Source organism: Laetiporus sulphureus, assembly GCF_001632365.1.
Source record: "Laetiporus sulphureus 93-53 unplaced genomic scaffold LAESUscaffold_23, whole genome shotgun sequence".
In the NCBI taxonomy this organism is placed as follows: domain Eukaryota; kingdom Fungi; phylum Basidiomycota; class Agaricomycetes; order Polyporales; family Laetiporaceae; genus Laetiporus; species Laetiporus sulphureus.
In genome coordinates this window covers 424749-452159 of record NW_024468532.1, presented here as the reverse complement: position 1 = coordinate 452159, position 27411 = coordinate 424749, and the positions used below count along the sequence as shown (strand labels likewise).

Sequence of the window (27411 nt, the reverse complement as noted above, 5' to 3'; positions counted from 1 at the left end):
AGCCACAGCAGGGATGCTGGGAATTTTGATGTGCGCTTGACAGAATCCTATGAGAAGGATAGGAGAAGAGAATGATATAATACAGACATGGGCTAATTCACTTCAAGGATAGCATCCTCAGCGCGCAACAACAGACGCTTAGTGAGTTTCTCGGTCAGCTTGAACACCTTATAGAGCGCTCTGATAGAGACCGTCATTCACGTGTCCACAGAGGGATTGGAAACGTTGCGTACCTCGCAGCGCCCATCAACACAATTGCCACTATGAATAGAGCCACAAGATCCCGCGAATCTCGCCCTCTGTTGTATGCTCTGAACCTGACCCAGTGGAAAGGCAAGGGCACCGAGAGTAGCATATGCGCGATCGAGCCAGCGCCGACGACAGGAAGCCCCAGGAGGAAGCGGCGCACAAAGCGCTTCAGTAATCCAGGCGGTTTGCTCGAGTTGCGTATAGTAGGTATCGACCGACGGCGAGAGCTCTGCAGAACAGCTTCGTCCAGTAATCGATCGTCGACGAATATACTTATAGTCGCCCGAACAAGGTTCTGGATGACTTCCAATGGAGAGTAGAATCCGTAGAGGTACATCGAGTCTCCCTCATCGGACAATAGGGAGGTTGTGACGAACGAGCTGCACATGACCAGAATCGTGAAGAGGAAGGACGAGACCACCGCAACGGCGACTGATGACGATCAACTTGAGCAGGGTGGTTCGTTCCAAAGATTTACGGTTACTCACCAGGATTAGTAGCAATCCCAACAACTCGGGTACGTGCGAAGTGGTACTTGTAGCCGCACTGCGGGCATGAATAGAAAGCACTGTGGTTCGCAGATGAGTTGCGCCATCGCTGGAGGCATTTGACGTGCACATGCTGGTTCAGAATTAGGGAAGAAAGATGTCAGTCCTGACCGACGCCCACAGCAAACGACTTTGCTCACGCTGATGGTGCCCTTGCAAAGGCATGGTCTAATGAGGCGGCCGAGGTCGGGATCCTCGCCTTCGAAACATATCCGACATTGCTTCGTCTCTTGCGTCGTCTCTGGGTCAGACATCTCCACTAATCTGAAGTCTCTCGACGTTATACGTGAAGTTAAGTAGCGGCGAGTGCATGAGAAGGTGTGCACAGGCCTGAGACGCTATGAGACATGATCATGATCTCGTTGCCCGCGGGTGCAGCTGGGCTGGGCTTCCGCGGTCACGTGAGCGACTTCTTATAAATAAAATGTTCCGAATTCGCGTCGTTCGATGTTCAACATTCCTTCAACTGGCGAGCGCGTCTCAGTTGAGCAGGGTGTCATCATCTCAACACACTCTCTTTTGCAGTTCTCGCACTATTTGCGGAGATCAAGCGCATCGTGAGCTCAGTTGCAGCATATCATGTGTATCATCCTTTGACGTGCTAGATTCGGAGCTGCTGCACAGGCCACTGCTAGATCCACTATATACGACCATAACTCATACAGACCAAAGTGTCAGAATGGAAGCGTTCATCAACATGCACGGCATCCCCGAACAGCCAGCCGCACAAGCAGCGCCGGAGCCTGCCACGGCGTTGGCGGTCTTGCTTGCGGCTGGTCTTAATTCACAGGCTCCCCAGATGGTCCTATCGCCTCAGTCAATCTTTCATCTCACGCCGAACCTTGCTCCGAATGTCCTTGGCCTTAATGGCCGTCAGTCTGATGCTGTTCAGAACCATTCTGTCAACAATCACGCACTGCTTAGCCAGTTGTTATCCCTCCCAGGTGTCACAGCTCTCCTCTCACAGTTAGCCGCGCCGCAGAAGGCGCAGGAGCTGTCCCCGCCCGTATCTACGGGCTTAGATACGAGTAGCAGTGCGCCACTAGACAAACTGGTAGGATCGATGATAAATGATGAGAACCTGCTCTTTCGTGCACTTACAATCCGCAAGCGCGATAAGTTGAGCGTCCGAGAGGCGTTGGAGAAATTACATGGTGTACGTACATGCAACCATGCGTATTCATGCAGATATGGTCTCATAGATACTGTGCGTCTCAGGTTAACAATCACACTGCTGGGTCGTGGAAGGATTACTATCTCGAGCACTTCGATCGTCTTTATCCTCAGCTGTGCCATCTCGAAGATAGTTCTTTCTCACAACCCCGTCTAGCGTCTAGATCTGCAGTGGTTGAGCATGCACCGAAGCCAAAAGAGCAACGCGAGGCTTCTCGTTCATCACAGTCTGCCATCGAACAGTCAGTTCTCGGCCGGGATAACCCATCGTCCCAGAAAGCCGCGCGTTCTCGCCAGTCAAACCATCGGCTTGAGCGAGCGAGCCTAGAGGCACCTGCAGGACCCAGTGCTTCTGCACAGACTTTAGAAACATCCTCACGACTACCTGGGATCTCAGGACGTGGTGATCACCACGATTACACAGAAGAGGACGAGCAGCTTGTGATGAAAACAGTCCAGCAGATGATTAAACAAGATCCGAAGACCTCGAAGAGGCAGATTTGCAATCGACTAGCTGACAAGGTGCGGATGAACTTCGATATATTCTGGAAGTCTGGGCCTCATATCCGCATTGCAGACACCGCATCGTTCTTATCGTTATTGGGTTCGGTATTTATACCGTACGCGTCGCAGCCTCGTAAACAGTGCCATGGCTGCTGCTCGAAAATCGGAACCCATTCAAAAAGATATTGCAGACTCGCATGATGAAGTACCGGATGAAAATGAAGATGCATCAGTTCGCGTTGATGACCGAGGGAGCGAGCGTGAAAGCGAATCCGCTCAAGATAATGCCTCAGAGTCGGACGAGTCCTCTGAGCTGGATACCGATGAGTCCGAACCCGACACAGACGACGACGAACAAAATATGGGATTGCTCGGAGAGCGATACACTAAAGCTGATATCCGCCTAGCAGCGAAGTATATTGTTGCGACTCCAGGTTGGCTATTGATGAGGCCAACAGAGCGACGATGGACGGCATTCCAGGAGAAGGTAACGTTTGATTGTGGGAAGGGCGTCGTTTTCTCACGTCTGAATGTTATCAAATCGCTAGTACCCTCATCGATCCATCCATGCCTGGGCGACCTTTGAATGTCGATATGCACGAGGTACGCCTGTTCATTTCATCCTGGTGTCAATGGCACAAATGAAGTAGGGACTGCAGCCATCGACAAATACGTAAGGAAATACAGACGAAGAGAGGAGAAGGCTCTTGCCGCACATGAAGCCTCGTCTGCACTTCCAGTGGCTGCCGAGCAACCGATCAGTTCTTCCATTGTCGTTGAAGGCGATGTTGTCGCCAGTTCATCCAAACGCAAGCTCGAAGATGAAGATGCATCGACGGCTACGAAAATGGCTGGTAAGGATGGCAAACGTCAGAAGCAAAAACTTTGAGGCTCTAATGCTCATTGGTACTGATTATTCTCCGTGTGGTTCTCCCGTGTACCGCACAATGCGTTGCTCTTGTACTGTTACTGAATTTCCTCGTCGATGACATGTATTGAAACACCCTCTATCGGATGTTCTCTGTCTCTAACCCACTGTAATCACAATCTTACCGAATGTTGGCTTTTGCCAATATTCGAAGCATGGTGTCCTGAATCGATTGCACTGCTCTGCAGATCCTCCCCTAGCCTTTTAACAAAATTGTGGTTGACGGACTCTGAAGAGCGAATTTGATGTGATCGATCTAGATCTCAGAGAGCGCTACTCGGATCGGCAAGCTGGACGTACGCGTTGCTCCCGAACCCAACTGTTTACGCGTAAATGGAGGCAAAACCGGACTCTGGCCATGTTCGAATGGTCGGAGCGGTAGCGGGCGTCGGAAGTGGTGAGAGGAACACCGACTGGGCTCCATTTTACCGGACACTAACGGGCGGTACTATCAACTTCGACCGGCAGGATTGACCAAGGCAGGTCGCGTTCTATCTGAGCTGAGAACGCGTCAATGTTTCGCATATCTCATTTGTGATTATCCAACAGGTCGCTGTTGGGCATGGGTGTGTTCAGCCTTCGATATGATCGCTGTAGGTACATGCCTCCTCAGGCTCCCTGTCAGTTCGTAAATGTTGCGCACGTTGACCATGCAATGCTCAGAACTTCACCGAGCATTTCAACAATCCAACTGATATGAAGGTTCGACACTATCAAGACTCGCCTGCAATGTTCTCCTCCGGGAACGTACCGAGGAGCTATCGACTGTCTCCTACAAACAGTGCGGAATGAGGTAGATTGCTTCATCTGTATCACCTTCTCCCTGAAGGCGATCTCATGATGAACATTATACAGTCAATATTCGCGCTTTACAAAGGTGCAACGCCTCCCGCTGTCGGATGGGCTGCAATCGACTCTTTACTTCTCGGATCCTTGCACAACTATCGCTTGTTCCTCATACGCCACAACGTGACAGAGCCAATTCCAGGAGGAGAAGGCCGACGCCTTACCCTTACAGGTCATGGTATTGCCGGCCTTGTTGCAGGGTTAACGAGGTATGTCTAAACGCTGCACACTCGCAATGTCTGCGATGCGACGGTTGTCAGTGCTTTGCTAGCTACCCCTATGGAGCTATTGAAAGGTTTGTTCCCCTACACATTTAAGCTTCGAGCCATGGTGATGTAGTATCCCTCGTCAGTCAACTTGCAAATGCAAGTCCAAAAGTCCGTCGCAGACAGGCAGTATAAAGGTCCCATAGATTGCGCTCGGCAGGTCATTGCAAGCCGAGGGGTCTTGGGGCTCTGGACAGGTTTCACGGGTAGTCTTGCCTTCCGGAGCAACTTCCTCTGGATGTTCCTTTCGTTTGAGGTAGCTGCTATGCAGTGGACGCTTCTTACACACCCTTTGGACTGAACACTATACCCAGGCTCTGATGCGCAGCTTTTCGAAGCTACAAGGCACACCTTATGAAGTGAGAGCTTGAATTCAATGTTGGCAGGGCGGGTTAAGGTTGATCGCGCCTCAATTGACAGATTACTACACCTACCGCAAACTTCCTCTCAGGCGGTCTAGCCTCGTTCGCATTTTGGCTTATGGGCATCCCTGCAGACAACGTCAAAAAGTGCAGTTTGCCTTCCATCGTAGCTGGGGAAATCTATAACTGACTGTCTTTATACAGCCGAATGATGTCGACCTCTCTCTCCCAGTCCCGTCCGACATTCCTGGCCATCGCCCGCAGCATCTACGCACTAGGCGGAGTACGAGGATTCTACCGCGGCCTCGGACCAACTCTTGTTCGTGCGTTCCCAGTGAATGCGTCTGCTCTCTGGGTCTATGAAGGTCTCATGCGGCTGCTGGGCGCTGAAAAGGTTTGCTTCAGATCCCCTTCGATGCTCTTGCTCTGACCTATCTGTTCTCGGTAGACGCGACATTGAATGATTCCACTTGGACGTCCCTGTGCTATCGCACATATCTTTCAGCATTCTTAACTAGGATTATAGATCTGCTAAATATAGCTCCGATTCAATCCACTGCTTATAGATGTTCTAAAAACCAACCGATACCCGTGTTACTAATTGTCAAATTATCATGTTACTATCCGTTCCCTCCTGCGGTCCCATACAAAATACAACGCAGTCACAATGGCGGCGGTGCCAATTGCAGACAGCAACATCCATGGTACAATGCTACGCAGTGATTGCTCGCGCTTGCGCACGCTAGAAGGCGGCTGCGGTCCTCCTCCTGGAGCATCGTCAGCTAGCTTGACGGTGTTCGCAAATAAGTTTTCTAAACCCGTCGGCTCTTCTGGTGCAAAGAACCGCTGAGGCCGTATCCACGACCCATCGTCATACTGGTGCGTATGCCCGTTGGACACCTGAGATGAGGAAGGCTTAATTGGCGTCCAATCCATAGCGTCCGGGTCCTTGGACTTCTGGAGCTCATCATCAGTCTCGACATCCATCGGATCTATCCATGATTGATCGGAATAGGTGGGTCCACATGGGGATGAGGTAGATGACTGAGGGCCCGTATTGAGGGAGGGAAGACCGAAGATAGGGTTCTGGGGAGGTACTCCTGAGGAAGGTGGGTGAATGATGGGTTTGGAAGACAACGTGAGGGGCGCGAGAAGATCGGGCTCAAACATAGGCGAGATATCGCGTGAAGACGATGATGAAGTCGGGTGCAGTAGTCGCTTGCTCGATGGAGGCTCGGAAGTCAGGCAAACAGGTGGCGGCGGTTCCAGTCGAAGAGTCGTGAATGAACGAATAAGGATCTGTGCCCGCAATATGTATGAACCCCCTGACAAAGGAGAAGCCGGGATTAGGATTACTCACAATTAATTCAACTAATAGACAGACAGTGCAGTAAATTCTTGCATGCAATCCTCGCGAATCACCTGTAAATACTGCTAGATAACCAGCTGGTCTCCACCAAATGATCGCGACGATGATTGTGTTGATACATCTAGAGGTCCACGCCATGATCTGCAGTTTCTATGGAGGTACTAGTTTAGCATGCGCTGTGGCTGCATGTGGGAAACTCACATTATACTCGTGCTTGCCTCGTTGTCTCAACGCCCGACCCTGATACGTTGCTCGTTTCAACGAAGCATACTTCGGATCCCATGCCGTCCATAATATCGACAGTAAAGCTATGATTGGACCAATGGGTTTGAGGGAATCAGGTATCCAGGACACGGTATAACCACGCGCAACTATCAAGATATCAAGTTTTTGACACACGATTGAGACGAAGAAAGGAGACACACTTGTGAGATATATGATAAACGTGAAGATAAGACATCCTGTCCATAATACTCCTCTCAGTCTCCAGAAAGTGATCCGATGCTCAAGCCGCTCCTTTTCATGCTTCCTGAGAGTAGCTTGGTGGTAAGTGTCTTTGCTCGCGCGGAGGAAGCCGCCGAGTGCTTGAGTGCGTGCCATGCTGTCGCGCTTCCGGATTTCCTCTTCCACGGCAGGAGCACAGTCAGCGCAGACTGGCGGATAGCGTGTCTCGATGGACTGTTTGTACTGAGGATACATCTCGCAGCGTTGCTTGTATTCAGGGTCCTAGACATGAAGGATCCATATTGAACAAAAGCAGTTTGGTAAGATGGAGACATAAGAAATGGACTGCGTTCAGGAGACGCAAACAACATTGCGAGAGATGGACGTACGTTCGGTGGAGGGAGATAGTTGGATAGCAGGTTCGTGAGGAGCATCTGGTTCGTTTGACATGTATGACAGAAACGACTGCTTTCGTAAGTTTCTGGTAGACGGTCTTTCGTCGCTTTTGCTGTTATTCATATATGTATGAGCGCATTCACTCAGCGATCCCTGGCTACATTCCAATGCTTCGTACCTCGTTTCGCAAACGACTGGGCATTGAGGCTCTCGTCATACATTGCAGGGTCACTGGAAACTATTTCTCCTCTGGCATCGTATCGATTCCAACATACACAATAGGGACATTGAAATGACCGGGGGTTGTGGGGAGGAGGATCGATGGGTGACAGACAGAAGAAGCAAGAGACGGTATTATGACTTCTGAACAGCCTCGACATTGTGTGTCGGCTCAAGAAATGCAAGGCGAACTTCAAACAAGCAGCAGGCTAGGCATGCGCAGAGCAGTGAGTGTAGTGGCCGAGTTGAAGTCGCGAACAAGCCACTTTGTGGCCAGACGTCCACGCGCTTGTGGCTCAAGCGCTCGAGTCCCACGGTCCCTCAGACTTGCACTTCGATGTCGACCTTGCCGGGCCCTTCGACGACGCGCGGCGAAATAACCCTTCAGCCATCCTATTTCACTTCCTCGCTCTATGTTGGCCCTCTGCGCGAAGATATAACAGATCTGATCAATCTCTTCTCGCAGCAATATGCGCAAGCACAACCGCCTATCCAGCCATTCGCGCTCTTCAAGAGGTTGTGGACCGAGCAGGGATGGTGCTGGATGCACTTCAAGGCATTCGACGGACGAGTTCGCGAAAGCTTCATTGCAGTGACGGAGCGGCTGTTTCTCGGTGCGAGTACCTTATGGTGACGATAGGGAGCCTTTATCGATTGAAACCCATTTCACAGAACGAATGATCGAAATGGAGACTCCCATCACGAGAGTAGTATCCCTCTTTGCTCTGTATACATTCTACTTCACGCAGCCATCTACTTCGGCGCCAAGACTCCATTCAGTGAAACATATAGCGGTACCCATCGGTACGCACTCGTCCCTCAAGTTACCGCGAGGATGCTCATCCCGCTAACGTATCGCCAGACATATATCAGTCCGTTCTACTACTTCCGCAGAAGTTGAATAGTCCCGATCTCTTGCTGCTGCAGCCTCACGCAAGATACGTTCTGACATCGCTCCTCAACGCAAACGCTTTCCATATTCTACCCCATTCTGACTTACGGCCATACAATCCGAGCAATCTGCCTCGTGAGATATTTGTTGAGGACGGGCAAGAATCAGCTGTGCTCGCCGCTTTGGCGGGAGAGACTGCCACCGCGCAAGGATCAAGACCACCGAAAAAGAAAGGACGCCCGTCGAAGCGCGAGAAGCTGAAGAGGGCCAAGGACGCGCTTGTCTCTCTGGACAAGTTCATCGATAAAAATACACTGGTGTCGACTCCAGAACCTTCTCTGCAGCATTCTTCACGAGTGCTCGGCAGCAGTGGCTCCTGTACAGTTGATCACCAAGAGACTACTCACGTAATGGTAACAAACCCTCCCATTGCAACACGCGATAACTACCGTGCAGCAAAATTCCAGCTCTTACACATGCTGGATCCCAGCCTCTATGATTCGGCGTCAGGCGAGGCAAGCCAAAGTGTTTCGCAAAGTATTGGGAGGCAAGCGCTTGAACGTACGAACGAAGCTGTGCTGGCGCGACTCAAAATGATAGACCAGTTAGCTGCGGAAAGAGGGTTGGAGGTTGGTGGCGAAGGAGGCGAGAAGACTGGATTCGAGAGAGTTGAGAGAGCAGTTCAGCAGCTGCATGCTACGGGTGTTGAAGGCCACCATGCCGGCATTTTGAACTTGCTGGAGGGTGCCGGACTAGATACGGGGACTGGGTGACGAAGCTCGCTTGTAAGCGATTCGGAGTGGTAGCTACTGGTTTCGACTGCGCAAATGTGAGTCTTCTACTGTTGCCATCCTCATGGACGGCCATCAGTGCCAAGGATATATTTAATTCCCTGATGAAGTCATTATAGCTGATACATGCCGTGATACTCCACACCCTCTTTCGGCTCTATGTCTTCTTCTGAGGAGCACAACCAGTGTGCGAATCGGCTATGTGACGCCGGTGAGCGGTGCACACGAGGACCCTTCATAAGGGGACGATATGGGCAATGTTCAGCAATCATCGATCATCCCTGAACTTGCAGCCTCTCGACCATCGGCTGGGCACGAATATTCCTTGCGCCGTGACTATCCTCGATATTGGACATGCTACCTTCGAGTTCCAGGCCTTCCTCAGATTACGAGGGTCTTCTCCATGGTGCTTCGACGACTGATCTTTCAAGATTACATTCCGGAGCATCCTCGCAGTTCAGGCGTTCAAGGCGCGTTTCGCGTCCATCTTTCTTTCAGGTAATGCACCTATCTTCTACACGCATATTTGAATTGTACCTGAGGACATGGCAGCATGATATTCCCCAATCTCCCGGCGACTCTGCGTCAGTGACAGAACAGGTAAGTAGAACGATTGTCAACATTGACCGCCGATATCGATGTTACTGGTTCTTCCTTAGTTTACACTGTATCCTGACCCTGCATCTTGGAATACCGCCCTAACTGAGGATTGCCCTGAAGATGATGATTTTCTACACAACCCAGACCCTGGAGATCGTAACGGCGACAGCGACCGAAACGTTTTCACCGTGCGAGGACTTACAAACCTGGGTTTTATATCGTTTCTACTACTTGGAATTGTAGCATTATTGTGCGTCTCTATTGTCGTGATTCTCGTAGAGATGCACCATCTTAACGCACTGCTCCTCACCAGTGGCGGTTATCCCATCATCTCCCACTTTAAAGAACAGAAGTTACTCAAGGATGGCGGCGTAAATATTGGCGGCCCAAGCATCATTACTGACCCTCCTTCAATGTCGACGAGCTATCAAATCATCGACCCGGACACGCCTGAAGAGGCACACACTAAAGCCGACTACATTAATGGCCAAGACTGGAAGCTTGTTTTCAGCGATGAATTCAACGTGGACGGACGTACCTTCTGGCCCGACGACGATCCCTATTGGGAGGCAGTCAACCTGCATTACTGGGAGACAAACAATTTGGAATGGCTCGATCCGACCGCGGTCACCACCCACAACGGCAGTCTGGAGATTACCATGTCGAAGAAGGAGAACCACGGCTTGGCCTATACGAGCGGGATGATTACTACATGGAACAAGTTTTGCTTTACAGGTGGAATAGTCGAAGTATCCGTCTCGTTACCTGGCACGAACAACGTCGTAGGGTTCTGGCCTGCCATTTGGATGATGGGAAATTTGGGTCGCGCAGGCTACGGTGCCAGTCTAGAAGGCATGGTGCGTGAGTATCTTGCTACTGAGACATGTCCCCTTTTGACAAACTGGGTGACAGTGGCCGTACTCTTACGACTCCTGCGATGTGGGTACAGCTCCAAATCAGACCAAGAACGGCCAGCCGGTCGCCGCTACGAAGAACGGCGATCCTGACTACGGCGGGGCGCTGTCCTATCTGCCGGGACAGCGGTTATCGCGCTGTTCATGTCCTGGATCGTCGCATCCGGGTCCCAAGCATGATGATGGCACGTATGTTGGACGTGCTGCGCCGGAAATCGACATTTTCGAAGCACAAGTAAGCTTAATGCGACATTCTGTCGACCATGAACGTTGTTGCTGAAAACGTTCTCAGATCACAGCGACCGGTGGACAGGTCTCGCAGTCTGCACAATGGGCTGTGAGTTCCTGCATTGAGGAATGATTTTTTGCATCGTGATATTAACAGCTGGTGTATCATCGTTCAGCCATTCGATTCCGGATATGATTGGCCCTCAGTTACCAACAAATACTCGATTAACGATAGCTCGATCACTGCTCTGAATTCGTACCAAGGTGGAGTGTTCCAAGAAGCAACTTCCGGCTTGACGAATACTGGTACGCAATGACAGTCATGTAGCCACTCAGTGCTAGTATTGAAATTGGACCTGAAAGATCAAAGCGCTTATCAAGGCAATGGTGGTCAGTACTCGACATATGGCGTCCAGTATCAACCAGGATTTGATGATGCGGTGAGTGTCGGGCTCGCCAATGTAGGACGAACGACCGAAGACCTGAATCATCATAAACGCCAGTACATCGCTTGGATTTCTAGCGGTGAAGTCGCCTGGGTGCTTCAGTCGGGATTGCCAGCAGATGAAACTGTCAATATCAGTTCGAGGTCAATTGCGCAGGAACCCATGGTGAGCATGAGCCATCGCAGTCGACAGCGTCCCGGCTCTGGAATGTTCTAAGGAGCTGGCTAACACCATCGCTCTTCATGCAGTATCTCATCATGAACCTAGGCATGTCGCTGCAATTCAATGGCGACATAGACTTCGATGCACTTATATTTCCGGCGACAATGCGCGTGGACTACATCCGCGTATACCAAGAGCCGAGCAGCATCAACCTCGGCTGTGATCCGTCAGATTTCCCGACGGCTGCATACATTGATCAGTGCGCTTGAGGTTGGTTGCCTTGACACTGGATTGCTGCTGAGAGCAAGCTCTAGGTATTTGGAAGCGTACACCAACCCGAACTTGACGACCTGGACTGGAGACTATGGGCAACCGTTCCCGAAGAACAGCTTCCTGGAAACTTGTTAGCTGGTGGGTAATCTAACAGATCCGCACGGACCTCAGTCGAGTGATGTTCGTGCAGTGCTGCCAAAAATATGCATGTGCTATTTTGGCAATGAGTGATGATCTTCCCGCCCGGCTACCACGTTTCCTCTCATGATGACAGATGCGCACTGAGTGTTGCAGAACGAATGAAGTTGTGAAAGTCTGGCCGGCGGATGAGCGGACTGCCAAACACTTGTGCAGAGGGAGCGGCTGATTGGCTAGAACCTTGACATTGTAGCGGAGGTTGAAATGATGGTGGCTGAGAGCGATGGTTGCTGTCCCGGTTACGGCCCTGTGCAATTCGCTAGACTCGGCTTTGTCTATGTACGATACCCTTTCCCATCATTGCCCTTCGTAGCGTCTGCTAGTCTCCAATATACCCGCTCATCGTTCCTCCTGCCGCCCGCGTCGTTCCCGACAATCATGGCTTCTCTGGGCCCCAACTCTCAGAGACGTTACGTCCAGCCTGACTCTCCTTCAACCACCAATCTTTTGTCACCACAATCAAGACTCTCCCCGAATGGCGCGCAGGGCGCGCAATCACCTCGTTCGGTCCATAGCATGGCCAGTCTATCTTCTCTGGTACGCGTTGCACCTCTGCTGCATTGGATGCTCGACATTAACCCGAATTACCAGAACGAGTCTCGGTACGCGTCCAGCGTGGCCGGATCCATTCCTGCTTCAATATCGGACAAGGTATGGAATACCATATTCGGCTTTGTGGACAAAACAACTGATAAAATGACAGTTCTCGCTCTCTCCAGACCCCTCGTCATGGGGTGCAGATCTTTCTCCAGATCATCCGGAGAGCGATGACTTCCTACACAACCCCGATCCAAAGAGGGACCGCAAGAACGACCAGGGCGGAAACATATTCACATACAGAGGAATTATAAACCTTGGCTGCCTTTTCGTACTGTTCACCGGGATCATGATGCTCTTGTGAGTCCGTTCTGCATGGTTGAGCACACTTTATTGATGTTGTCACTGCAGTGCTGGCTATCCCATAATCAGTCACTTCATGAAGAAAAATCACTCATACTCCACAACCGGCGCCTCAAATGTTGGTGGCTCCAGCTCGCTTGCCAAGATGGGTGGTAGCTACGACCTCATCGATCCCGACACGCCTGAGGAGGCGCATTCCAAAGCGGATTACGTCTATGGGAAGAATTGGACACTTGTGTTCAGTGATGAATTCAACGTCGATGGACGCACTTTCTGGCCCGGTGACGATCCGTACTGGGAAGCGCTTGATTTGCATTATTGGCAAACGAACAATCTGGAGTGGCTTAGTCCGACTGCGATCACAACCGCTAACGGCAGCTTGGAGATTACGATGTCAAAGAAACCTCAGAAAGGCCTGAACTTCACGAGTGGGATGATGACAACATGGAACAAGTTCTGCTTCACGGGTGGCATCGTCGAAGTCTCCGTTCAGCTTCCTGGTTACAACAACATCGTCGGCTTCTGGCCTGCTATTTGGACGATGGGCAATTTGGGTCGTGCCGGATACGGTGCTAGTCTCGACGGCTTGGTACGTGTAGGGCAATTGACCCCGTTCTGCACTTCGGTATACTTCGAAGCCTGATCTGCTGACATGTTCGTGGTATTAGTGGCCTTATACGTATGATGACTGTGATGTTGGTACAGCTCAGAACCAAACAATAGATGGCAAGCCGGTTGCAGCCACGGAGAACGGCGATCCTTATAATGGTGGCGTTCTGTCGTACCTACCTGGTCAACGCCTCTCTAGGTGTTCATGCCCAGGTTCGTCACATCCTGGACCTATGCATACGGATGGAACGTACGTCGGCCGTGCTGCACCGGAAATTGATATCTTCGAAGCTTTGGTGCGTCAGCAGGCAGATATCGTTGCATTCTGTGCTTTGACGTTCTGCATAGGTTTCTGACGGGAAGGGTCAAGTCTCGCAATCCGGACAGTGGGGGGTCAGTCCTCATTAGAACGCGGCCTAGCGACAAGTTCTGTGCTGATTGGTTTTCGTTCTTTCCAGCCATTCAACTATGAATATATATGGCACAACACTACGGATAATTACTCCATTGGGAATTCGTCCCTTACCGAGCTCAACCCGTACTTGGGTGGTGTATACCAACAAGCCACATCGGCCTTGACGTGGACAGGTGCGCAGATTTCATGTGTTCTTCTGTACATGTGTCACACGTACAGGCGAGTCTTACCGTCACAAATAGACCAAACTGCTTACGAGCTGAATGGCGGGGGATACGCCACATATGGGATACAGTATAAGCCCGGATTTGACGATGCTGTAAGTATACGACTGCAGAACACCATGCAATCAACGTGTCGACTGATCATCTTATGCAGTACATTTCGTGGATTGCAAGTGGCGAAGTAGCTTGGACATTAGATGTCGCTGGCATGTCCACGGACTCTGTAGTCAACATCAGCTCCCGGCCAGTATCTCAGGAACCTATGGTACGGAATTCGCGACATTACTGCTCCCAAGAGTCGCTGATTATTATGCCACGTCCTGTGTAGTACCTGATCATGAATTTGGGCATGTCCGAGAACTTCGGATATGTCGACTTGGATCAGCTGCCTTTCCCGGCCACTATGCGTGTGGACTATGTTCGCGTATACCAAGACCCAGACGAGCAGAACGTTGGATGTGACCCGACGGATTTCCCTACTGCGGCGTATATCGACAAGTATGTGCTCTCTGAATCATTTTTGAGGTTAGTGCTGAACGTCATCTTGTTCAGGTACATTGAAGCATACACAAACCCAAATCTAACGACGTGGACCAACGATTATGGGCAGCCGTATCCGAAGAACCGCCTTTTGGAAGCATGTTAACGATAGATGTGGGTCTGAACAGAATGCACGGCCGTTCTACGTAATCATTACTTTTGATCTACTAAAGTTACCTATCTCTACATGCCTTCGCACGGCATTCGCTTCACCGCTTTCTGCGCCGTTGATACCTGCTTAACGTTGCATTTCCATAGCTTTTCATTTTCGTCGTCACTTGGCCCCGTAATGGCGCCGCCCTCGTTCGCTTGTAGTTGTTCTGTCTAGTCGTCGCGAATGGAGTGGAGCGTTGTACATATACGAATCCCCCGTGGCTCCGCTAGAAGGAGCTTAGAGCCTTGGTGAGTATGGCTCGTAAGAAGACATTTGCTGTGCGCCTGTACTATCCATATTTGCCGCAACACAAGAGACTGGACCATCTCCAATCATTAGGAACCCGCGGTACTATATAAAGTCCTGCTCAGTGGCAGATGAGTATCGTACTTCTAGTGTGATGACGGAGGTTGTACAGAGGTAGCGTTGCTCTTCCAATATGCCATCCAATATCATAATTCCAAGCTTGGGACGATGCATCCTTAGGATTGCTTACACTGATGGTCGTACGCGTCTAAGAACGCCTGTAATTTTGCAAGCGTCCGTTCCAGCGCGATGATGCCGCCTTCGGTCAGTCTTGGAACTGCGAGCTCTCGATCCTCTGCTGAATTTCCACTATCTTTCGATGACTTGCTTTTCTCGATTAGAGCGCGAGCGTCGTTAAGCACCTTCGCGAGCTTTCCGTTTGTGTAGTAGAACCACCGCATTTCCGCCTCCAGCCCACCGAGGGCGATCTCCAGTGCCCGACGCACGAAGCCACGCGAAAGGACGTACGCCTTCTCGCTATACAGCCGACTATGGGAGGAGAAAACGTGGTTGAGCTGACTACCAATTCAACCTATACTATATAGAAGTATAATGCACACCTGTTTACTATTCCTTCTTCCGTACCTCTGAGTTTCTCGTACGCAGGCTCGCAGAACCAGCTGGAAAGGCCATCAGCAGACGATATGAGGTTCGCATCCAAAATTGGACTCACGGCTCTTTCACGAGGACTAGGCCCTGTATAGACACGAAAGCTTGTAGCAGAGAAGAACGCGACGCATTCCATGTCTCATTCTTGTCTCCTGCCCACGTACCCAATATGGACAGGCAGACCTTACCCTCCTCGTACAAATTCCTGCACAAGAGAGGTAAATGGATAGATAGCCTGCAATCGTTTCTTCAGTACTTACGGATTTACTGCGCGCGGAGACACGCGTAAGCTCGCATCCATCCAAGAATAGATGAGCACGCACCTCTGCCGTTGCCATTAGTCCAACTGAGGAAATGCGCAATAGGTGGGCTCTGCGGGAAGTTGGAGTCAAGCTGCCAGTCAATCACGAACGGAGCATCCTGATACGGCGTGTTTTCTGGACCAATAATAAGACTCCGCAGGAGATCTGTGCGATTTTCGTATGCTCGGACAAGTATAGAATCTGTGGGGTACCGCTGAGTTTCCCTCTTTCATCGGAGATAGGGTAATGACAAACCAGGTAAACTGCTCTGCAGCGCCTTGTACTCTCGGTTTAGTCTTGCTAAGAAGTTTCGCGATGTATGCGCTGGTGAACTGGAGTAGAATGCATGGTCCGCCGGGGCTGATGGTAGAATCTCAAACCGCTTCCAAGGAGTCTCGTTTTCGCTCGCTTCTGTTCCGTCCATTTCAACCTCTTCTATGGCATCCTGCGGCACGTCTGGAGATAGTGGCCGTGCCGCAGATGGAGGAGATAACGGCTGGGGTGTTGAATTCTCAGCAATCTCGATTGCTGAATCGACAAGCGCAGACGGCTCGGCATGATGCAATGGATGTACGGTCGGACTCGACGACGACCACCGATCTTCCTCGACCTCCATCTCATTTTCTTCGGCAGACTCCCATTCCTCAGCATCTTCGCCAGTGCTCTCCACCCAGTTACCACTTTCATCCATTGCCCACTCCTCAACCTCCTTCTCACCGTTCATTTCGCTTCCTTCTTCGCCCTCAGATACATCGCCCCATAGGTCTTCGATCTGCTCTAGCCCATCATACAGTTTCGTCAGACGACTCAGAGGGAGCACCGTTGTCGTGGAATCCGGGAGGAATACCTCGACATTGCCATCTAGCCTTAACTGAGAAGGGCAGGTTCATAATGCGCAGAATCAAGGCAATCTGATAATCATCACGTACGTCTATGATCTCTCCGAACCAGTTGAGCCGATGATCATCCTTCTTAGGCCGCTGGATATGTCCTTCCTCGATGCTCGGATCCTTGCCCCGTCGTTCCGCGATGCGAGCCCCTATATCTGCCATGTCGCGGCGCCAGCCACCTAATTGACCATTTGGATTCACCATCGGCAGCTCACGGACCCATTCTTCTACCTCCCCAATTCTTGGGACCATGGGATACTCTGCACCATTCGTCGTGCCCTCATTGTGGATGAAGACAAGGTCGCCACGATGCACACCTAACCCGGCCGTGGGCGATACTGAGGACCAGTCTGCAGTTCCGTGAGGGTCGAGCTCGAGCAGAGAAGCAAGTTCAATGCTTTGAGTGTCCATGCAGCGAATCAGAGCTGTTCGCTCGACGGCGTTTACAGATTGTACAATCGCCGCGCGTTTCTGGTCTTCAGTCTTCCATATGACGTGATCTCCAGGCCTGTGATACATGAGCATCAAGTCTATGGGATGATTCATGTGTGAATGCTCACCAGCAGTCGTATTCATCCGGATTGAGGTAAGGAATCGCCTCCGTTGCCTTCAAGGTTTCACGAGTCCCATCTTGCCACAGCACGTTCACCATAGTCTGAGTTTCCCGGACAAAACAGGTGTAGACGTCGAGCACAGGATGAAGATTGTCTTCTTTGCCGTGGTGCGTATGCGGAACGCCAACCGGGTTCTTAAGCATCACGCGATCGCCCACTCGCAGGGCTTCTTCTGCCCTACGACGCACTAAAATGAGCTTGGCTAGATCAGGACCATGCCAGAATCGAGATGGGCGCAAGCGTGTAGTCGCTTCCACAGGGTCCAGCTATACAATACTCGTTGGTAGGAAGAGCTCATCACAGATGACTTGTACGTACGGATTGGTTAATGGCGAGCCAAGCGATAGCTAGCACTGTGCGCTTCACGCTGACCACCGTGTCCTGACTGCTTGGCCTTGGGTTACCTAGGAAGAAGCCGAAGATGGACTGAACGCCGGACATGGGCTGAGGGAGAATGTCCTGGAACGCGATCAGTTAGTAGACGGATGTCACTGGATCGAACAAACTTCACACACCGATCCCTTTTCGCCAACGACGAGACGAGCACTCAACTCAGGCACGCGAACCAAATGGCCATTCCCCACATCAACGATCGCCTCGTCGAACATCTTGCTGTCATGTCAATACGAAGGCTGTCTGTCTGAGAGAAAGCAGATTACCTCGACAACCTGGGCAGACTTCAGCATACGGATATGATATCGGGGTGGGAGAACGCACCTGTCCGACCCAGTCATCGTAGACGACGTAATCCCCGAGATCTACTTCCACAGCGGGATCGACCTCATCCGTACTCTTCCACCCTGGTATCGGCTCTCCGCTGATAGCATGCTCGAGACGACCCTTCACATCCAGTCTATGCACCAGTTAAATGCGCGAACCGTGATGCGCAAGCAACTACTGACCCAGTGACCATCCCAGATACCACATCATCCACACTGCGCTTTAAAGGATCTCCAGGTTGGAACATGCGGTCTACTAGGTCAAGTTCGGATTCGAGTAGGATTTCACGAGTCGGACGGGGAAAATATGAGACGCCCACTTCGCCCTGCGAAATGTGAGCAAGGCTGCGACGACTTGCAGTAGCATGTGTCTCGCGCACCTGGAGCAATGGTCGCATCAGCGGGTCTACGGTCTCCGCTGCGGGAGGGATGTCTTCGGCATCATGCCAACATCGCTGTTGTTTGGATTCATAATGTGAACGGGAGAATGAGCGAGTGGTCACACACCAAAACGACTCCATATAAAGTCGGATCGTCCTTGCGCTTCACAATATCTTCTTGGTAGAACTGCAAGAGTACATGGCTCGGGAAACGCAATAATGCAACAGTCATCAATCGACACACCTTTGCGGAAACGCCACTACGTGCTGTGGATGCCATATCGGACCTGGGGCTTACAACCGACTCTACCAGAGCAACGTGCAAGGTTGAGGGATCCCGCAGGCTATTCCACTTGCAATTGCGAAGACCGAGATCTGATAGTAGAGTGAGGGTCGTGATTGTGGCGTGTATGGGTGTTTACTTGGAAGACAAGGAGCGTATTAAGCTCGCTCATTTGTCACCGAACCTTTCACCTCCGAGGCGATGCTTCCACACTACAGTCTTCAACCGGTCCTTTATACACTACCAGTCCTTTATACAGAAGCACTTTCCTCATTCATTTCCAGGTCAAATTGCTCAGTAAAAAATATATTATGTAGCTACTGGTTAGAAGATTCATGATCCATAAGACAAGATGCAGGTGGTATGCCTGTTCTTTTGTAATATGGCATTTTTTCTGTTCAAGGCTTTTTTATGAAATTTTATTTTGGCTCTCATAGCATGCAGCAAGAGAGATTCTGGAAGATTAACATGCCAAATATATCTATAGTCAAGAGGCATGATGTCTGCACCCAAATGAGCTGATAGCGTGTGTGTATCGACCACAGGAGGCGATTTATCCCTGGAGAGGAGGGGCCCAGCGAGTGCTGTCACGTGCTGTCACGTGACGTCACATGTGACAGATACTTAAGACCGTTTCGTGGACCACTTGAGAAAAGCCGCTCTCAAGCCAAAGATGGCGAAAATTGACGACAACGATGCCAGCGACGATGAGAGAGATGCAGATGGGTCGAGCGCAATGGATTCTGAGGCTGAGCGCTGAGTTCCAAGCACTGTGGCGAGAGCGTGACTATGCGTGACAAGTGTATAGAGGAGTCGGAGATGCGCATTTTGACCATATTGCCTTCTTTTATTTTTGTACACCACAGTTCTCATTCCTCTGCTCTGAAACATTCTTACAATATGCTCGTGGATGTGCTTGATAAATCTATATACTTTGTTTGAGGTGAAAGTGAAAATTCCTTGTACAGGAATTTCGAAAAAATTGAGCGTACAAAGGACCAGTTGAAGACTGTATATAGATATATGATGCAATAAGGCTCATTTTAGGGTAACTGGGTAATGACATGATAAACACAGTCGTATAACGTGCAACTGGAGCTCTGACAATTGTCAGGGACCTGAAATCGCGCTCATTTCTGATGAAAGTGCACATGTTGACTTCAACCGCAAAGTGTTCAAGGCTGTGCCAGTTTGAAGTGCAAACCTTTGCGCATCTCACAAGCGACGACTAGTAGTATTGCCATCGACAGTTTGTGCATCGCGGGTCAACTGCGACATATATGCTCACGGGGTCATGGGCTGGACCCGGTAGCGAGTGCCTGCGATTGACGATCTCTTTCCTGTACCTCACTTCGCTTGACGCGTCCTCTGATCCACCCACTCGCATTTTCGTTTTCGTACAATCCGCCCAGTATCTCCGCCATGCCAGTGCAGACTGATGGTATTTTCTCGTTGCCTACCGAGCTCATCATCCATATATTGGCTTGCCTCGACTATAAGAGCATCTTGCGCTGCAGAACGGTCAGTCATCATTCCTGGACTACGTGGATCTATCTCAACCTGCTTAGGTCTGCCATCTATTCGATGATCTAGTCAAAACTGCCGCGTTGTTGCAGTACAAAGTCGATCTAGCTGTAGCAGGAATGGAAGATGGGCCTCCTAGCATCGAGAGCCCAGCGGAGCGTCTTCAGTTGCTCAAGAAACACCAGGAGGCCTGGAGGTCCTTAAATTTCAAGGATGACAAAATCATACCCATGCTCAAAGGCGAAGTATGGGAGCTATATGGCGGTGTCCTGGCACAGGCGAGAAGTAGCAACACGCTTAGCTTCAGACAGTTGCCCTCCATCATGAGAGGGATAGAGGAGAAGGAATGGGTTGTCGAGGCCATGGGTTTTGAAATCCGAGACTTTACCATGGACCCTTCTCAGGATCTCCTTGTGGTCATCCAAAAGCCCAGCCGGTACGTTTCTGCACATATTTTGAACCCACATAGATTCTGGTATTACTCACACATTTCCTAGCGACAGTGAAAGTATCCATGTGCATCTCCGGGTACTTGCTACCGGTGCATTTCACCCGGCTGCACCACATCCAGCGACCCTATCTCACTCGCCCCAAGGCGATCAATATTCATATGAAATCCAGGTATCCTTAGATTTCCTAGGCATCTTGTTCGTCTGTGAAGATCGTGTTCACCATGAACTTGTGATCTGGAATTGGAAAACGGGCGCTCATCAACTGGTCAGCCCATCTCATGGTGGAATGCGGAATATATACTGATTATCGTCGGCTACTAGTGGGTCACCGGAAGAGATATCAGATCCTTCGCTTTCCTGTCAGAGCGTCATGTCGTGCTCGGTCTTGCCTCATTGCCAATGCATGAAGACGAACATGAAGACGAAGTGGAAACATTGAACGAACCTGAACTGCGTGTCATTGATATCCTCCACGTGCCTGCAGGACAGGTTGAACTCAAGGATGCACCATTCATATGTTCTTTCCATTACCCCAGGCTGTTACCATTGGTCATCCCACTTGCCTTTTCCATCCGCTCGGATCCAGCACCAGGGTGGAAGCCGCGCAATGATCTTCAAGTCCCCTTTTTCACCGCCCGAGATAATAGACTGCTCGTTATGACGTTCTGGGTGGCAGATCTCGAGCAGGTTCATACCATCGTGCTGTACGCTCTGTCGTCAAATTTGATGTCCTACGTCAACTCGTTGGAAGACGCATCACGGCTGCACCTCCTCTGGGATCAATGGGGCCCTGATAGCTCGCGCATAATGAAGGCTCCTGGTAGACATTCGACAGTATGGGTCTGCTACGTCTTTGGAACCAAGTTCATATCATCCGATCGGCATAACGTGTTGACGGTATACGACTTCAACCTGCTTCCTGCTAAACGGCAGGTCGCGAAGGGCTACTCGGAGTCGGAGGCCATTATCTATCCTGCTAACGAGTCCTCCAGGATCTCGGGTGGAGATATATTCAGATACGATGTCACGTCCAGATTGCCGTACTCCACACAGACGCTAAAACCGCCATTGGCAAAAGGGCCGGGAGATTTTGAAGCGGTGATGTTGAGCGAGGATAGCTTGATCATGTTGACTAGAACCTCATCCTATGGCGTAAGTCGTAACACTTCACGATCTGCGGGATACATATGACGTTCGTGCATATAGCAGGACTTCCGACACCGAAACTACCGGATCTTGACATTCTGAACGAAGAGCTGCGGGCACATCGCCATCTTGTGTGAATGATGTATGTGGTTTGGCGCGGTCTGCACTTGGGACGCCAGAGATTGATCATCTTCTCAGTCGCACGCCTTTCCTGGACGCTGTGTTGTGTTTCCGATGAGACATCTGTTTTGAACGCCGTGACTCTCACAGGCGCGGGTGCTCATCGTATTCGGTTTTGGAAGTTCTGGATCTGCATGTACATACGCAGAAAACCCAGGCAGCCGATGCAGCTGCCTTTATGAAAGATGTATATACATTTCGTGCACGAATGTCGCATGACGGAGCATGCGTTCCTTTGAGCTCGTTGCGCGGTTGGAAGGATATTTGCGGGCGGCATAATTACCGCTCGATTGATGCGTAGGGCACCAATGGCTGAAAAACAGCGGGCGCTTCGTGGCTATCCAGTGGACGCCTGTGAGACGCCCCCGTTCTTTTTGCCAAGTTCTACCATGATCTTTTCATGACTCATATAAACTGTACTGGCGTCAGGATTTCCCCCACTCCCTCGCCCCCCGTCGCAGCAAGCTCGCTATGTTCGCTCCTCCGATACGGCATAGTGGTCGCAACATCATGTTTGCGCCTTCGCGCTCGGCTCAGACGTTCAGGGCTTTCTACGCAGTACGTGCACCAGTCATCTACAATATCGTGCTAAGTTGACAGTGATGACTGTAGACCGTCCGTAATTTGAGGGAGCCATCCGTGGTGTCTGAGACAGACAATGTAGAGCCATCGGAGAAGGTGAATATAATTTGCTCCCTCATGGCGCGCCACCTGACAGAGCTTTTCATTAGGACTTCATACTGTCTATTTTACGCGCAAACCCGTCGTTGCGAGATACCCGGTCCTACCTTGCATCATTTGGGCCTCGTCCTCAGCGTCCACAACCTCCAATCAAGCCAAGGGAGGAGACTGTGTCCCCTGCTGCACAAGAACACGAGACTAAGGAAGTCCGCCCGCCAGATATAGAGCATCAGCCGCAAAGCCCCGTCGTGGCGTCCATTCTTGATCCTATACAGCGCCGGACAGCGCTTGTCAAGATCCAGGGTCCATTCACAGAGCGGCAGCTTGAAAGCATCGCCACAGGCATGGTCTACCTCGAGAAGCTGGGACTCGTCAGTGTCATCGTAGTTGGGAACGATGCTGTGCCGAAGGGCGAGGACGGAGAACGTGCTGCAATGGTGGAGGAATTGACGCGTGTGGTCAATGCTCTCGAGAAGCAAGGCGCGAAGGCTCGTCCGGTCCTAGGTGCCGTCGTGCGCTTGGGCCCCAAGCCAGGAGACGAGGAATCCACAGAGCGGCAAGGTTTCACCGTGCCAGAGGCTCATACCTTCCCTTCGGACCTCGTTCACATCCGCTCGGCATTGCGGGCGGGCGAGATTCCTGTTTTATCACCATTGGCGCTCGATTCTTTCTGTCGTACCGTCCGTGTGGAAGCGAATGACGTTGTAGCGGCGCTCACGCGCGGCATGGTGGAAGCTGCCGCGGAAGGTGGCCAGCATCGAGACGCCAACTATGACGGATCTACCGGCGAGGTCAATTTGACGCCGTTGCGTCTGATGATCATCAACAAGGAGGGCGGTGTGCCTTCCTACGCACGCTTCGGGATGCCTCACTTGTTGGTCAACCTCGATGCCGAGTACTCGTACATTCATGAGACGTTTGACTCGCGGTGGCAGAACTCCCATCCTACAGCCCTGTCGAACCTCTCCCTTGCCCGGACCTGCCTCTCGTACATGCCACCAACCTCTTCCGCAGTCATGGTATCTCACCGGTCACCAAGCTCGCTGATCGCTAATCTCATCACAAACAAGCCCGCTGTGAGCTCTAGCTTGCCGCACGCATTGCTGCAAGGCAACCGCAAGCTCACTCCGCATACACCCACTCTGTTGCGGCGGGGCTTGCCGGTTCGTGTCATACGCACTCTAGCCGAGGTCAATAAGGAGAAGCTGAAGGCGCTCCTGGAGCAGTCCTTCAAACGCACGCTTGACGAAGGGCCCTTCTGGGAGCGCCTTGAAAAGCACCTCGATTATGTTATAGTGGCAGGCGACTACGCAGGTGCTGCTGTCGTGACGCGAGAAGCCAACTCGTCTTCGTCGGAGCCCATCACATATCTCGATAAATTCGCCGTGCTTCCGAGCCATCAGGGAGATGGCACGGTGGACTTCCTGTGGGTTGCATTGCACGATGAGTCGTACGGCCTTGGTCTACCGTTCTCCGCCAACCCTAACGGAGGAAAGCAAGGCAAGGGCGAGGGTTGCGATCTTGTCTGGCGCAGTCGAGCGGATAACCCGGTCAATAAATGGTACTTTGAACGTAGCTCTGGGCACTTTCGGATGGGCAAATGGATCTTGTTCTGGTGCGATGCTGAGATTAGGCTGAAGACCGTGGAGGGTCGCCGTGGCAGTGCAGGGCTTTCGTACTTGGAGGAATGGGAGGGTGGACGGCTTGCTCGTTGGGCGGGCGTCGTCGACAAGATACCATCAAGTTGGAGAAAGTAACTTATACCACGCATATGACTGATGGTCTAGTGTATTGCTGGACTCCAGTAACTGTTGTCATAATGTCTCGTCGGCCTGTATCTCTATCTTGACCTACTAGATAGTTGCTCTTGACTCACTCACTCGCAACAGCCGGATGATTGTAAATTGCAGATCCTGTCTTCATACACGTAGTATACGAAACGTACTAACACACAATCGCGCATATCTCCCAAGATAGGCTTTCACTTAGTAGAACGGTAGAACCTACTATAGAGAAGAAACAAAGTCAAACGGAGTCTGAGAATACGACGAACGAATGAGACGCGTAATCATGGCAGTGAATAGGCAGTAATACAGTCGGAGTGATTACAAAGTTTTCTTTCGGTTAACTGCACGGCAACAGACTGCAAGCTCCTTCATACGTCGCGGAATTGCGGAATTCCAACGTTTCTCGTCGAGGTACTGTGAGTCAGTCTTCTTTTCCCTAGGTCGCAGGGCGATCTGCGGCCTCACGCAATATCGGAAGCCGGAAGCTGTCCACTCATTCAGGCATTCAGATACCATTGATGGCATTACCCTTGACCTTATGGTCATTCCTTTTGTGAATAGGATTGACGACAGAGTGACATACGGGTTAGGAAGGATGCCATTCCTGAAAGTGCTGATCAAACTGTATGCAAAAGGCGTAGGCCGACCGCCAACCTAGTCAACCACGGCAAGCCGGATCCGCACGACCTTCTTACATGGGGCCATGGCCTATTTCCGTGGCCTGTTCGAAATGCAAAGATCGTCGCTGGAAGCTGCGTAGAATACGCCAGCTCATGAGAGAAACCACGCCATCCTTACCTCATATGCGGAGCCTTATCCTTGAGTCGGTATCGTGTGCGCAGTGTGTGGCTCAAATGTGCTGCATCATATCATCGGATCGTTCGCCTGCTCAATAGCACGTTGCAAGGCTCGTAAGAAATTCATATTTTCCTACGAGATTCAACTGTTCTTAAACCACATTATCATGAAGGCACTGCAGGATGCATCAACAGCCACGGTACGCTATCCAAGAAATACAGACAAGCGAACTAAGGTAGAATCACGGTCTCGGACATATTCTCCTAGTAAATGGGAGGGTGAAGGCGGCAATACCTGCTTCTACAAAGCGGACTTCAATGCCTCGACGTATGTGTCCAGCAACCACGCAAGCTTTCCGTACATCTCCTTTGCCACAGTCATCTTCGCAATAAGGAACTGTGCAGAAGTCAGCCCTTCTATATCCTCCGTGGCTGCCACAATAGTCAATTCTATTGCTTACCGCTGTAACAGGAGCGTTATCGTCCACATTGAGTTCTAAATCCGTGTAGAGCGCATGCATGTCAAGATTGATCTGTTCTCAAATGCGGTCAGCGCCGACAGGTGCCGGAAGATGTCCTTTCGCCCTGGACCCTATGGTCATAGAAGGAGACACGCACGGTCTGCCATATGTTGACGACGGCCTCGACCTTCACGGCGACTTCATCAATGTACCTCTTGGGATTTTGCAGGACCTGCTGATAGATCTGCAAGATAACCTGTTCCGTGTATGCTGCGCCCATCTTCGCGATGGTAGTGGCAATCTCCGCCTCCAAAACTCGAGGGAAGATGTGAATACAAACAGTGCATGCTCTAAGTAAGAAGCTTACTTTGCTTCTGCTTTTGAGCATCTGCAATAATATTCCCAATTTCTCCAGAACGGAACGCGGATTCCTGAATGCAAGAATGTCATTACCTAGTGCATGGTGGGGCAAATCGCACAGCTATACTCACCATTGCGGCGGTGAATGCTGAAGGGCAAAGGGCAAGGATGGCCATAGCTGCGCCAGCACCACCAATCGCGACTTTGGACAGTGCAACGACCTGCAGCGCATTCAGCTGCAAGACAAGGTATCAGTCACATGCTGCTAAGATGAGATCATACGTTACTTAACCTTCTGCTGCAGACTAATGCATGGACAAATGAGACGATCTGCATCTTAGAACAAGAAGTATGTGGCGACGCACTCTATGAGCTGTCTACTTAACTCGTGGAGACGAGCGTTTATAGCGTTCAATAGGGCCTTTCGAGCTGCATCGACCAACGGTATCGCGAGCGCGAGCTCTACTTCCGACCAGAATATGCGAATACGGTCGGCAAGGTCTTGGAAGTGGTTCTTCATATCGAGGGCCTCGGCTTCCTTGACTTTCAACTCCTGTAATTCACAAAAATCGACAATTGTCATGATCTCTTTACGAGAACGAGCGGGACAATACCAACCCGCATGAACGCCTGAAGTCTGGCTTTGAGGTCGCCGCGTTTCGCGCCGGCGGCACCTCCCAGGATGTCCTTAACCTCTGCGAGTACACGGTCGAGGTGAACAACGTTCCTTGCAAGACTATGACAGATAGATCGCTTACTATTCATCATGACGACGGCTCCAGGTGCCACCTCAACACTAGCATGCAGTGCCTTTTCAAAATGCTAAAAGCCAATAAATCGCGCGGGATCACCATCAAGAAATCTGTGAAGCATTACCGTGGATAATTCCTTCCATTTACCGCCAAGCTGGACGACGCGTCCGTTCTCGTCTCTGAACCGGAAGAAATCAAACGTGCCCAGCGCGATCGAAATCGTTTGAAACGAGCCGCGAACAGTGCGGATCGTGTTCGCGAGCGTCTTGATCTCCTCATACGCTCTCTTAGTGACCTCTGGATTGCCCAGGACAGCATTGAAGGCGTCGCCAGCTTTCTTGGCAGTGGCATCGTTCTGCAGTCCTGACTTCAGTACGTCTATCTCCGCCTGCCGCAGGTGGCTTTCGGTCAGCGGGATGACGGTTTGGGTGAGCAGCATCGTGGTCGACATGATTGGGTCTGTTTAAGTGAAATAGCTACTGTGAGGAGGGGGGGATGAGTGGGAGTGGAGCTATGGG

The 27411-nt window shown here is 51.0% G+C and overlaps 11 protein-coding genes across 11 annotated transcripts; 7 read left to right on the top strand and 4 right to left on the bottom strand.

The window, feature by feature from the left end:
• Positions 1-92: 92 nt before the first annotated feature.
• Positions 93-1051, bottom strand: LAESUDRAFT_654706 (zf-C3HC4-domain-containing protein; the record flags this gene model as incomplete). Its single annotated transcript, XM_040904501.1, has 4 exons — positions 93-180; positions 234-681; positions 738-870; positions 938-1051. 4 exons carry the CDS (start codon positions 1049-1051, stop codon positions 93-95), a joined length of 783 nt encoding a protein of 260 aa, XP_040763746.1.
• A 202-nt stretch (positions 1052-1253) lies between these two features.
• Positions 1254-3597, top strand: LAESUDRAFT_726581 (uncharacterized protein). Its single transcript, XM_040909061.1, has 6 exons — positions 1254-1354; positions 1403-1953; positions 2016-2492; positions 2548-2961; positions 3023-3077; positions 3134-3597. Exons 2-6 carry the CDS (start codon positions 1477-1479, stop codon positions 3361-3363), a joined length of 1653 nt encoding a protein of 550 aa, XP_040763745.1. The 5' UTR covers positions 1254-1354; positions 1403-1476; the 3' UTR covers positions 3364-3597.
• A 138-nt stretch (positions 3598-3735) lies between these two features.
• Positions 3736-5270, top strand: LAESUDRAFT_680702 (mitochondrial carrier; the record flags this gene model as incomplete). The annotated part of the gene is made up of 9 exons (XM_040905739.1): positions 3736-3799; positions 3886-3890; positions 4121-4195; positions 4258-4457; positions 4509-4543; positions 4601-4770; positions 4829-4873; positions 4935-5023; positions 5081-5270. Coding segments are annotated over 9 exons (873 nt in total), but the record flags the coding sequence as incomplete, so codon positions are not given.
• A 230-nt stretch (positions 5271-5500) lies between these two features.
• Positions 5501-7555, bottom strand: LAESUDRAFT_680700 (uncharacterized protein; the record flags this gene model as incomplete). Its single annotated transcript, XM_040905738.1, has 6 exons — positions 7264-7555; positions 7079-7197; positions 6671-6971; positions 6447-6616; positions 6237-6395; positions 5501-6175 (listed from the first exon to the last, which is right to left on the bottom strand). Coding segments are annotated over exons 1-6 (1626 nt in total), but the record flags the coding sequence as incomplete, so codon positions are not given.
• Positions 7556-7641: 86 nt separating this feature from the next.
• LAESUDRAFT_654559 (uncharacterized protein) lies at positions 7642-8969 on the top strand (the record flags this gene model as incomplete). Its single annotated transcript, XM_040904487.1, has 3 exons — positions 7642-7918; positions 7977-8108; positions 8167-8969. 3 exons carry the CDS (start codon positions 7642-7644, stop codon positions 8967-8969), a joined length of 1212 nt encoding a protein of 403 aa, XP_040763742.1.
• Positions 8970-9191: 222 nt separating this feature from the next.
• Positions 9192-11905, top strand: LAESUDRAFT_209559 (glycoside hydrolase family 16 protein). The gene is made up of 11 exons (XM_040901587.1): positions 9192-9485; positions 9540-9587; positions 9647-9837; positions 9901-10444; positions 10500-10736; positions 10794-10838; positions 10906-11035; positions 11093-11340; positions 11424-11596; positions 11652-11748; positions 11801-11905. Exons 1-10 carry the CDS (start codon positions 9342-9344, stop codon positions 11743-11745), a joined length of 1854 nt encoding a protein of 617 aa, XP_040763741.1. The 5' UTR covers positions 9192-9341; the 3' UTR covers positions 11746-11748; positions 11801-11905.
• A 164-nt stretch (positions 11906-12069) lies between these two features.
• On the top strand, positions 12070-14952 carry LAESUDRAFT_726578 (glycoside hydrolase family 16 protein). Its single transcript, XM_040909060.1, has 11 exons — positions 12070-12345; positions 12400-12459; positions 12512-12705; positions 12757-13297; positions 13377-13613; positions 13666-13710; positions 13776-13905; positions 13975-14051; positions 14111-14221; positions 14285-14454; positions 14509-14952. The coding sequence occupies exons 1-11, from the start codon at positions 12187-12189 to the stop codon at positions 14600-14602; spliced, it is 1818 nt and encodes a 605-aa protein (XP_040763740.1). The 5' UTR covers positions 12070-12186; the 3' UTR covers positions 14603-14952.
• A 180-nt stretch (positions 14953-15132) lies between these two features.
• LAESUDRAFT_759881 (uncharacterized protein) lies at positions 15133-18750 on the bottom strand (the record flags this gene model as incomplete). Its single annotated transcript, XM_040912648.1, has 16 exons — positions 15133-15471; positions 15525-15576; positions 15630-15770; positions 15826-15832; positions 15889-16068; positions 16123-16738; positions 16797-17265; positions 17318-17637; positions 17690-17830; positions 17887-17979; positions 18031-18039; positions 18089-18224; positions 18274-18416; positions 18471-18545; positions 18598-18657; positions 18715-18750. 16 exons carry the CDS (start codon positions 18748-18750, stop codon positions 15133-15135), a joined length of 2817 nt encoding a protein of 938 aa, XP_040763739.1.
• A 1161-nt stretch (positions 18751-19911) lies between these two features.
• Positions 19912-22090, top strand: LAESUDRAFT_680684 (uncharacterized protein). Its single transcript, XM_040905737.1, has 5 exons — positions 19912-20274; positions 20322-20713; positions 20775-20994; positions 21051-21881; positions 21936-22090. The coding sequence occupies exons 1-5, from the start codon at positions 20176-20178 to the stop codon at positions 21975-21977; spliced, it is 1584 nt and encodes a 527-aa protein (XP_040763738.1). The 5' UTR covers positions 19912-20175; the 3' UTR covers positions 21978-22090.
• Positions 22091-22434: 344 nt separating this feature from the next.
• LAESUDRAFT_743730 (mitochondrial amino-acid acetyltransferase) lies at positions 22435-24822 on the top strand. Its single transcript, XM_040911273.1, has 3 exons — positions 22435-22613; positions 22668-22733; positions 22787-24822. Exons 1-3 carry the CDS (start codon positions 22527-22529, stop codon positions 24491-24493), a joined length of 1860 nt encoding a protein of 619 aa, XP_040763737.1. The 5' UTR covers positions 22435-22526; the 3' UTR covers positions 24494-24822.
• A 649-nt stretch (positions 24823-25471) lies between these two features.
• Positions 25472-27409, bottom strand: LAESUDRAFT_726569 (uncharacterized protein). Its single transcript, XM_040909059.1, has 10 exons — positions 27018-27409; positions 26900-26963; positions 26760-26836; positions 26507-26694; positions 26434-26446; positions 26273-26377; positions 26149-26212; positions 25939-26096; positions 25782-25853; positions 25472-25717 (listed from the first exon to the last, which is right to left on the bottom strand). The coding sequence occupies exons 1-10, from the start codon at positions 27342-27344 to the stop codon at positions 25622-25624; spliced, it is 1164 nt and encodes a 387-aa protein (XP_040763736.1). The 5' UTR covers positions 27345-27409; the 3' UTR covers positions 25472-25621.
• Between the last annotated feature and the right edge of the window lie 2 nt (positions 27410-27411).

Excerpts from the sequence above, each read along its gene's own strand:
- LAESUDRAFT_726581 (XM_040909061.1), top strand. The coding sequence starts at position 1,477 with ATGGAAGCGTTCATCAACATGCACGGCATCCCCGAACAGCCAGCCGCA. Across the intron at positions 2,493-2,547 it reads GCAATCGACTAGCTGACAAG|ACACCGCATCGTTCTTATCG; the intron begins GTGCGGATGAAC and ends TCCGCATTGCAG. Across the intron at positions 2,962-3,022 it reads GGACGGCATTCCAGGAGAAG|TACCCTCATCGATCCATCCA; the intron begins GTAACGTTTGAT and ends TCAAATCGCTAG.
- LAESUDRAFT_209559 (XM_040901587.1), top strand. The coding sequence starts at position 9,342 with ATGCTACCTTCGAGTTCCAGGCCTTCCTCAGATTACGAGGGTCTTCTC. Across the intron at positions 9,486-9,539 it reads CGCGTCCATCTTTCTTTCAG|CATGATATTCCCCAATCTCC; the intron begins GTAATGCACCTA and ends AGGACATGGCAG. Across the intron at positions 11,597-11,651 it reads ACGGCTGCATACATTGATCA|GTATTTGGAAGCGTACACCA; the intron begins GTGCGCTTGAGG and ends AGCAAGCTCTAG.
- LAESUDRAFT_726569 (XM_040909059.1), bottom strand. The coding sequence starts at position 27,344 with ATGTCGACCACGATGCTGCTCACCCAAACCGTCATCCCGCTGACCGAA. Across the intron at positions 26,695-26,759 it reads GACTTCAGGCGTTCATGCGG|GAGTTGAAAGTCAAGGAAGC; the intron begins GTTGGTATTGTC and ends TGTGAATTACAG. Across the intron at positions 25,718-25,781 it reads ATAACGCTCCTGTTACAGCG|TTCCTTATTGCGAAGATGAC; the intron begins GTAAGCAATAGA and ends ACTTCTGCACAG.
- LAESUDRAFT_680684 (XM_040905737.1), top strand. The coding sequence starts at position 20,176 with ATGCCAGTGCAGACTGATGGTATTTTCTCGTTGCCTACCGAGCTCATC. Across the intron at positions 20,995-21,050 it reads AAACGGGCGCTCATCAACTG|TGGGTCACCGGAAGAGATAT; the intron begins GTCAGCCCATCT and ends GTCGGCTACTAG. Across the intron at positions 21,882-21,935 it reads CTAGAACCTCATCCTATGGC|CAGGACTTCCGACACCGAAA; the intron begins GTAAGTCGTAAC and ends TCGTGCATATAG.
- LAESUDRAFT_743730 (XM_040911273.1), top strand. The coding sequence starts at position 22,527 with ATGTTCGCTCCTCCGATACGGCATAGTGGTCGCAACATCATGTTTGCG. Across the intron at positions 22,614-22,667 it reads CGTTCAGGGCTTTCTACGCA|ACCGTCCGTAATTTGAGGGA; the intron begins GTACGTGCACCA and ends TGATGACTGTAG. Across the intron at positions 22,734-22,786 it reads ATGTAGAGCCATCGGAGAAG|GACTTCATACTGTCTATTTT; the intron begins GTGAATATAATT and ends GCTTTTCATTAG.
- LAESUDRAFT_726578 (XM_040909060.1), top strand. The coding sequence starts at position 12,187 with ATGGCTTCTCTGGGCCCCAACTCTCAGAGACGTTACGTCCAGCCTGAC. Across the intron at positions 13,298-13,376 it reads GTGCTAGTCTCGACGGCTTG|TGGCCTTATACGTATGATGA; the intron begins GTACGTGTAGGG and ends TCGTGGTATTAG. Across the intron at positions 14,455-14,508 it reads ACTGCGGCGTATATCGACAA|GTACATTGAAGCATACACAA; the intron begins GTATGTGCTCTC and ends CATCTTGTTCAG.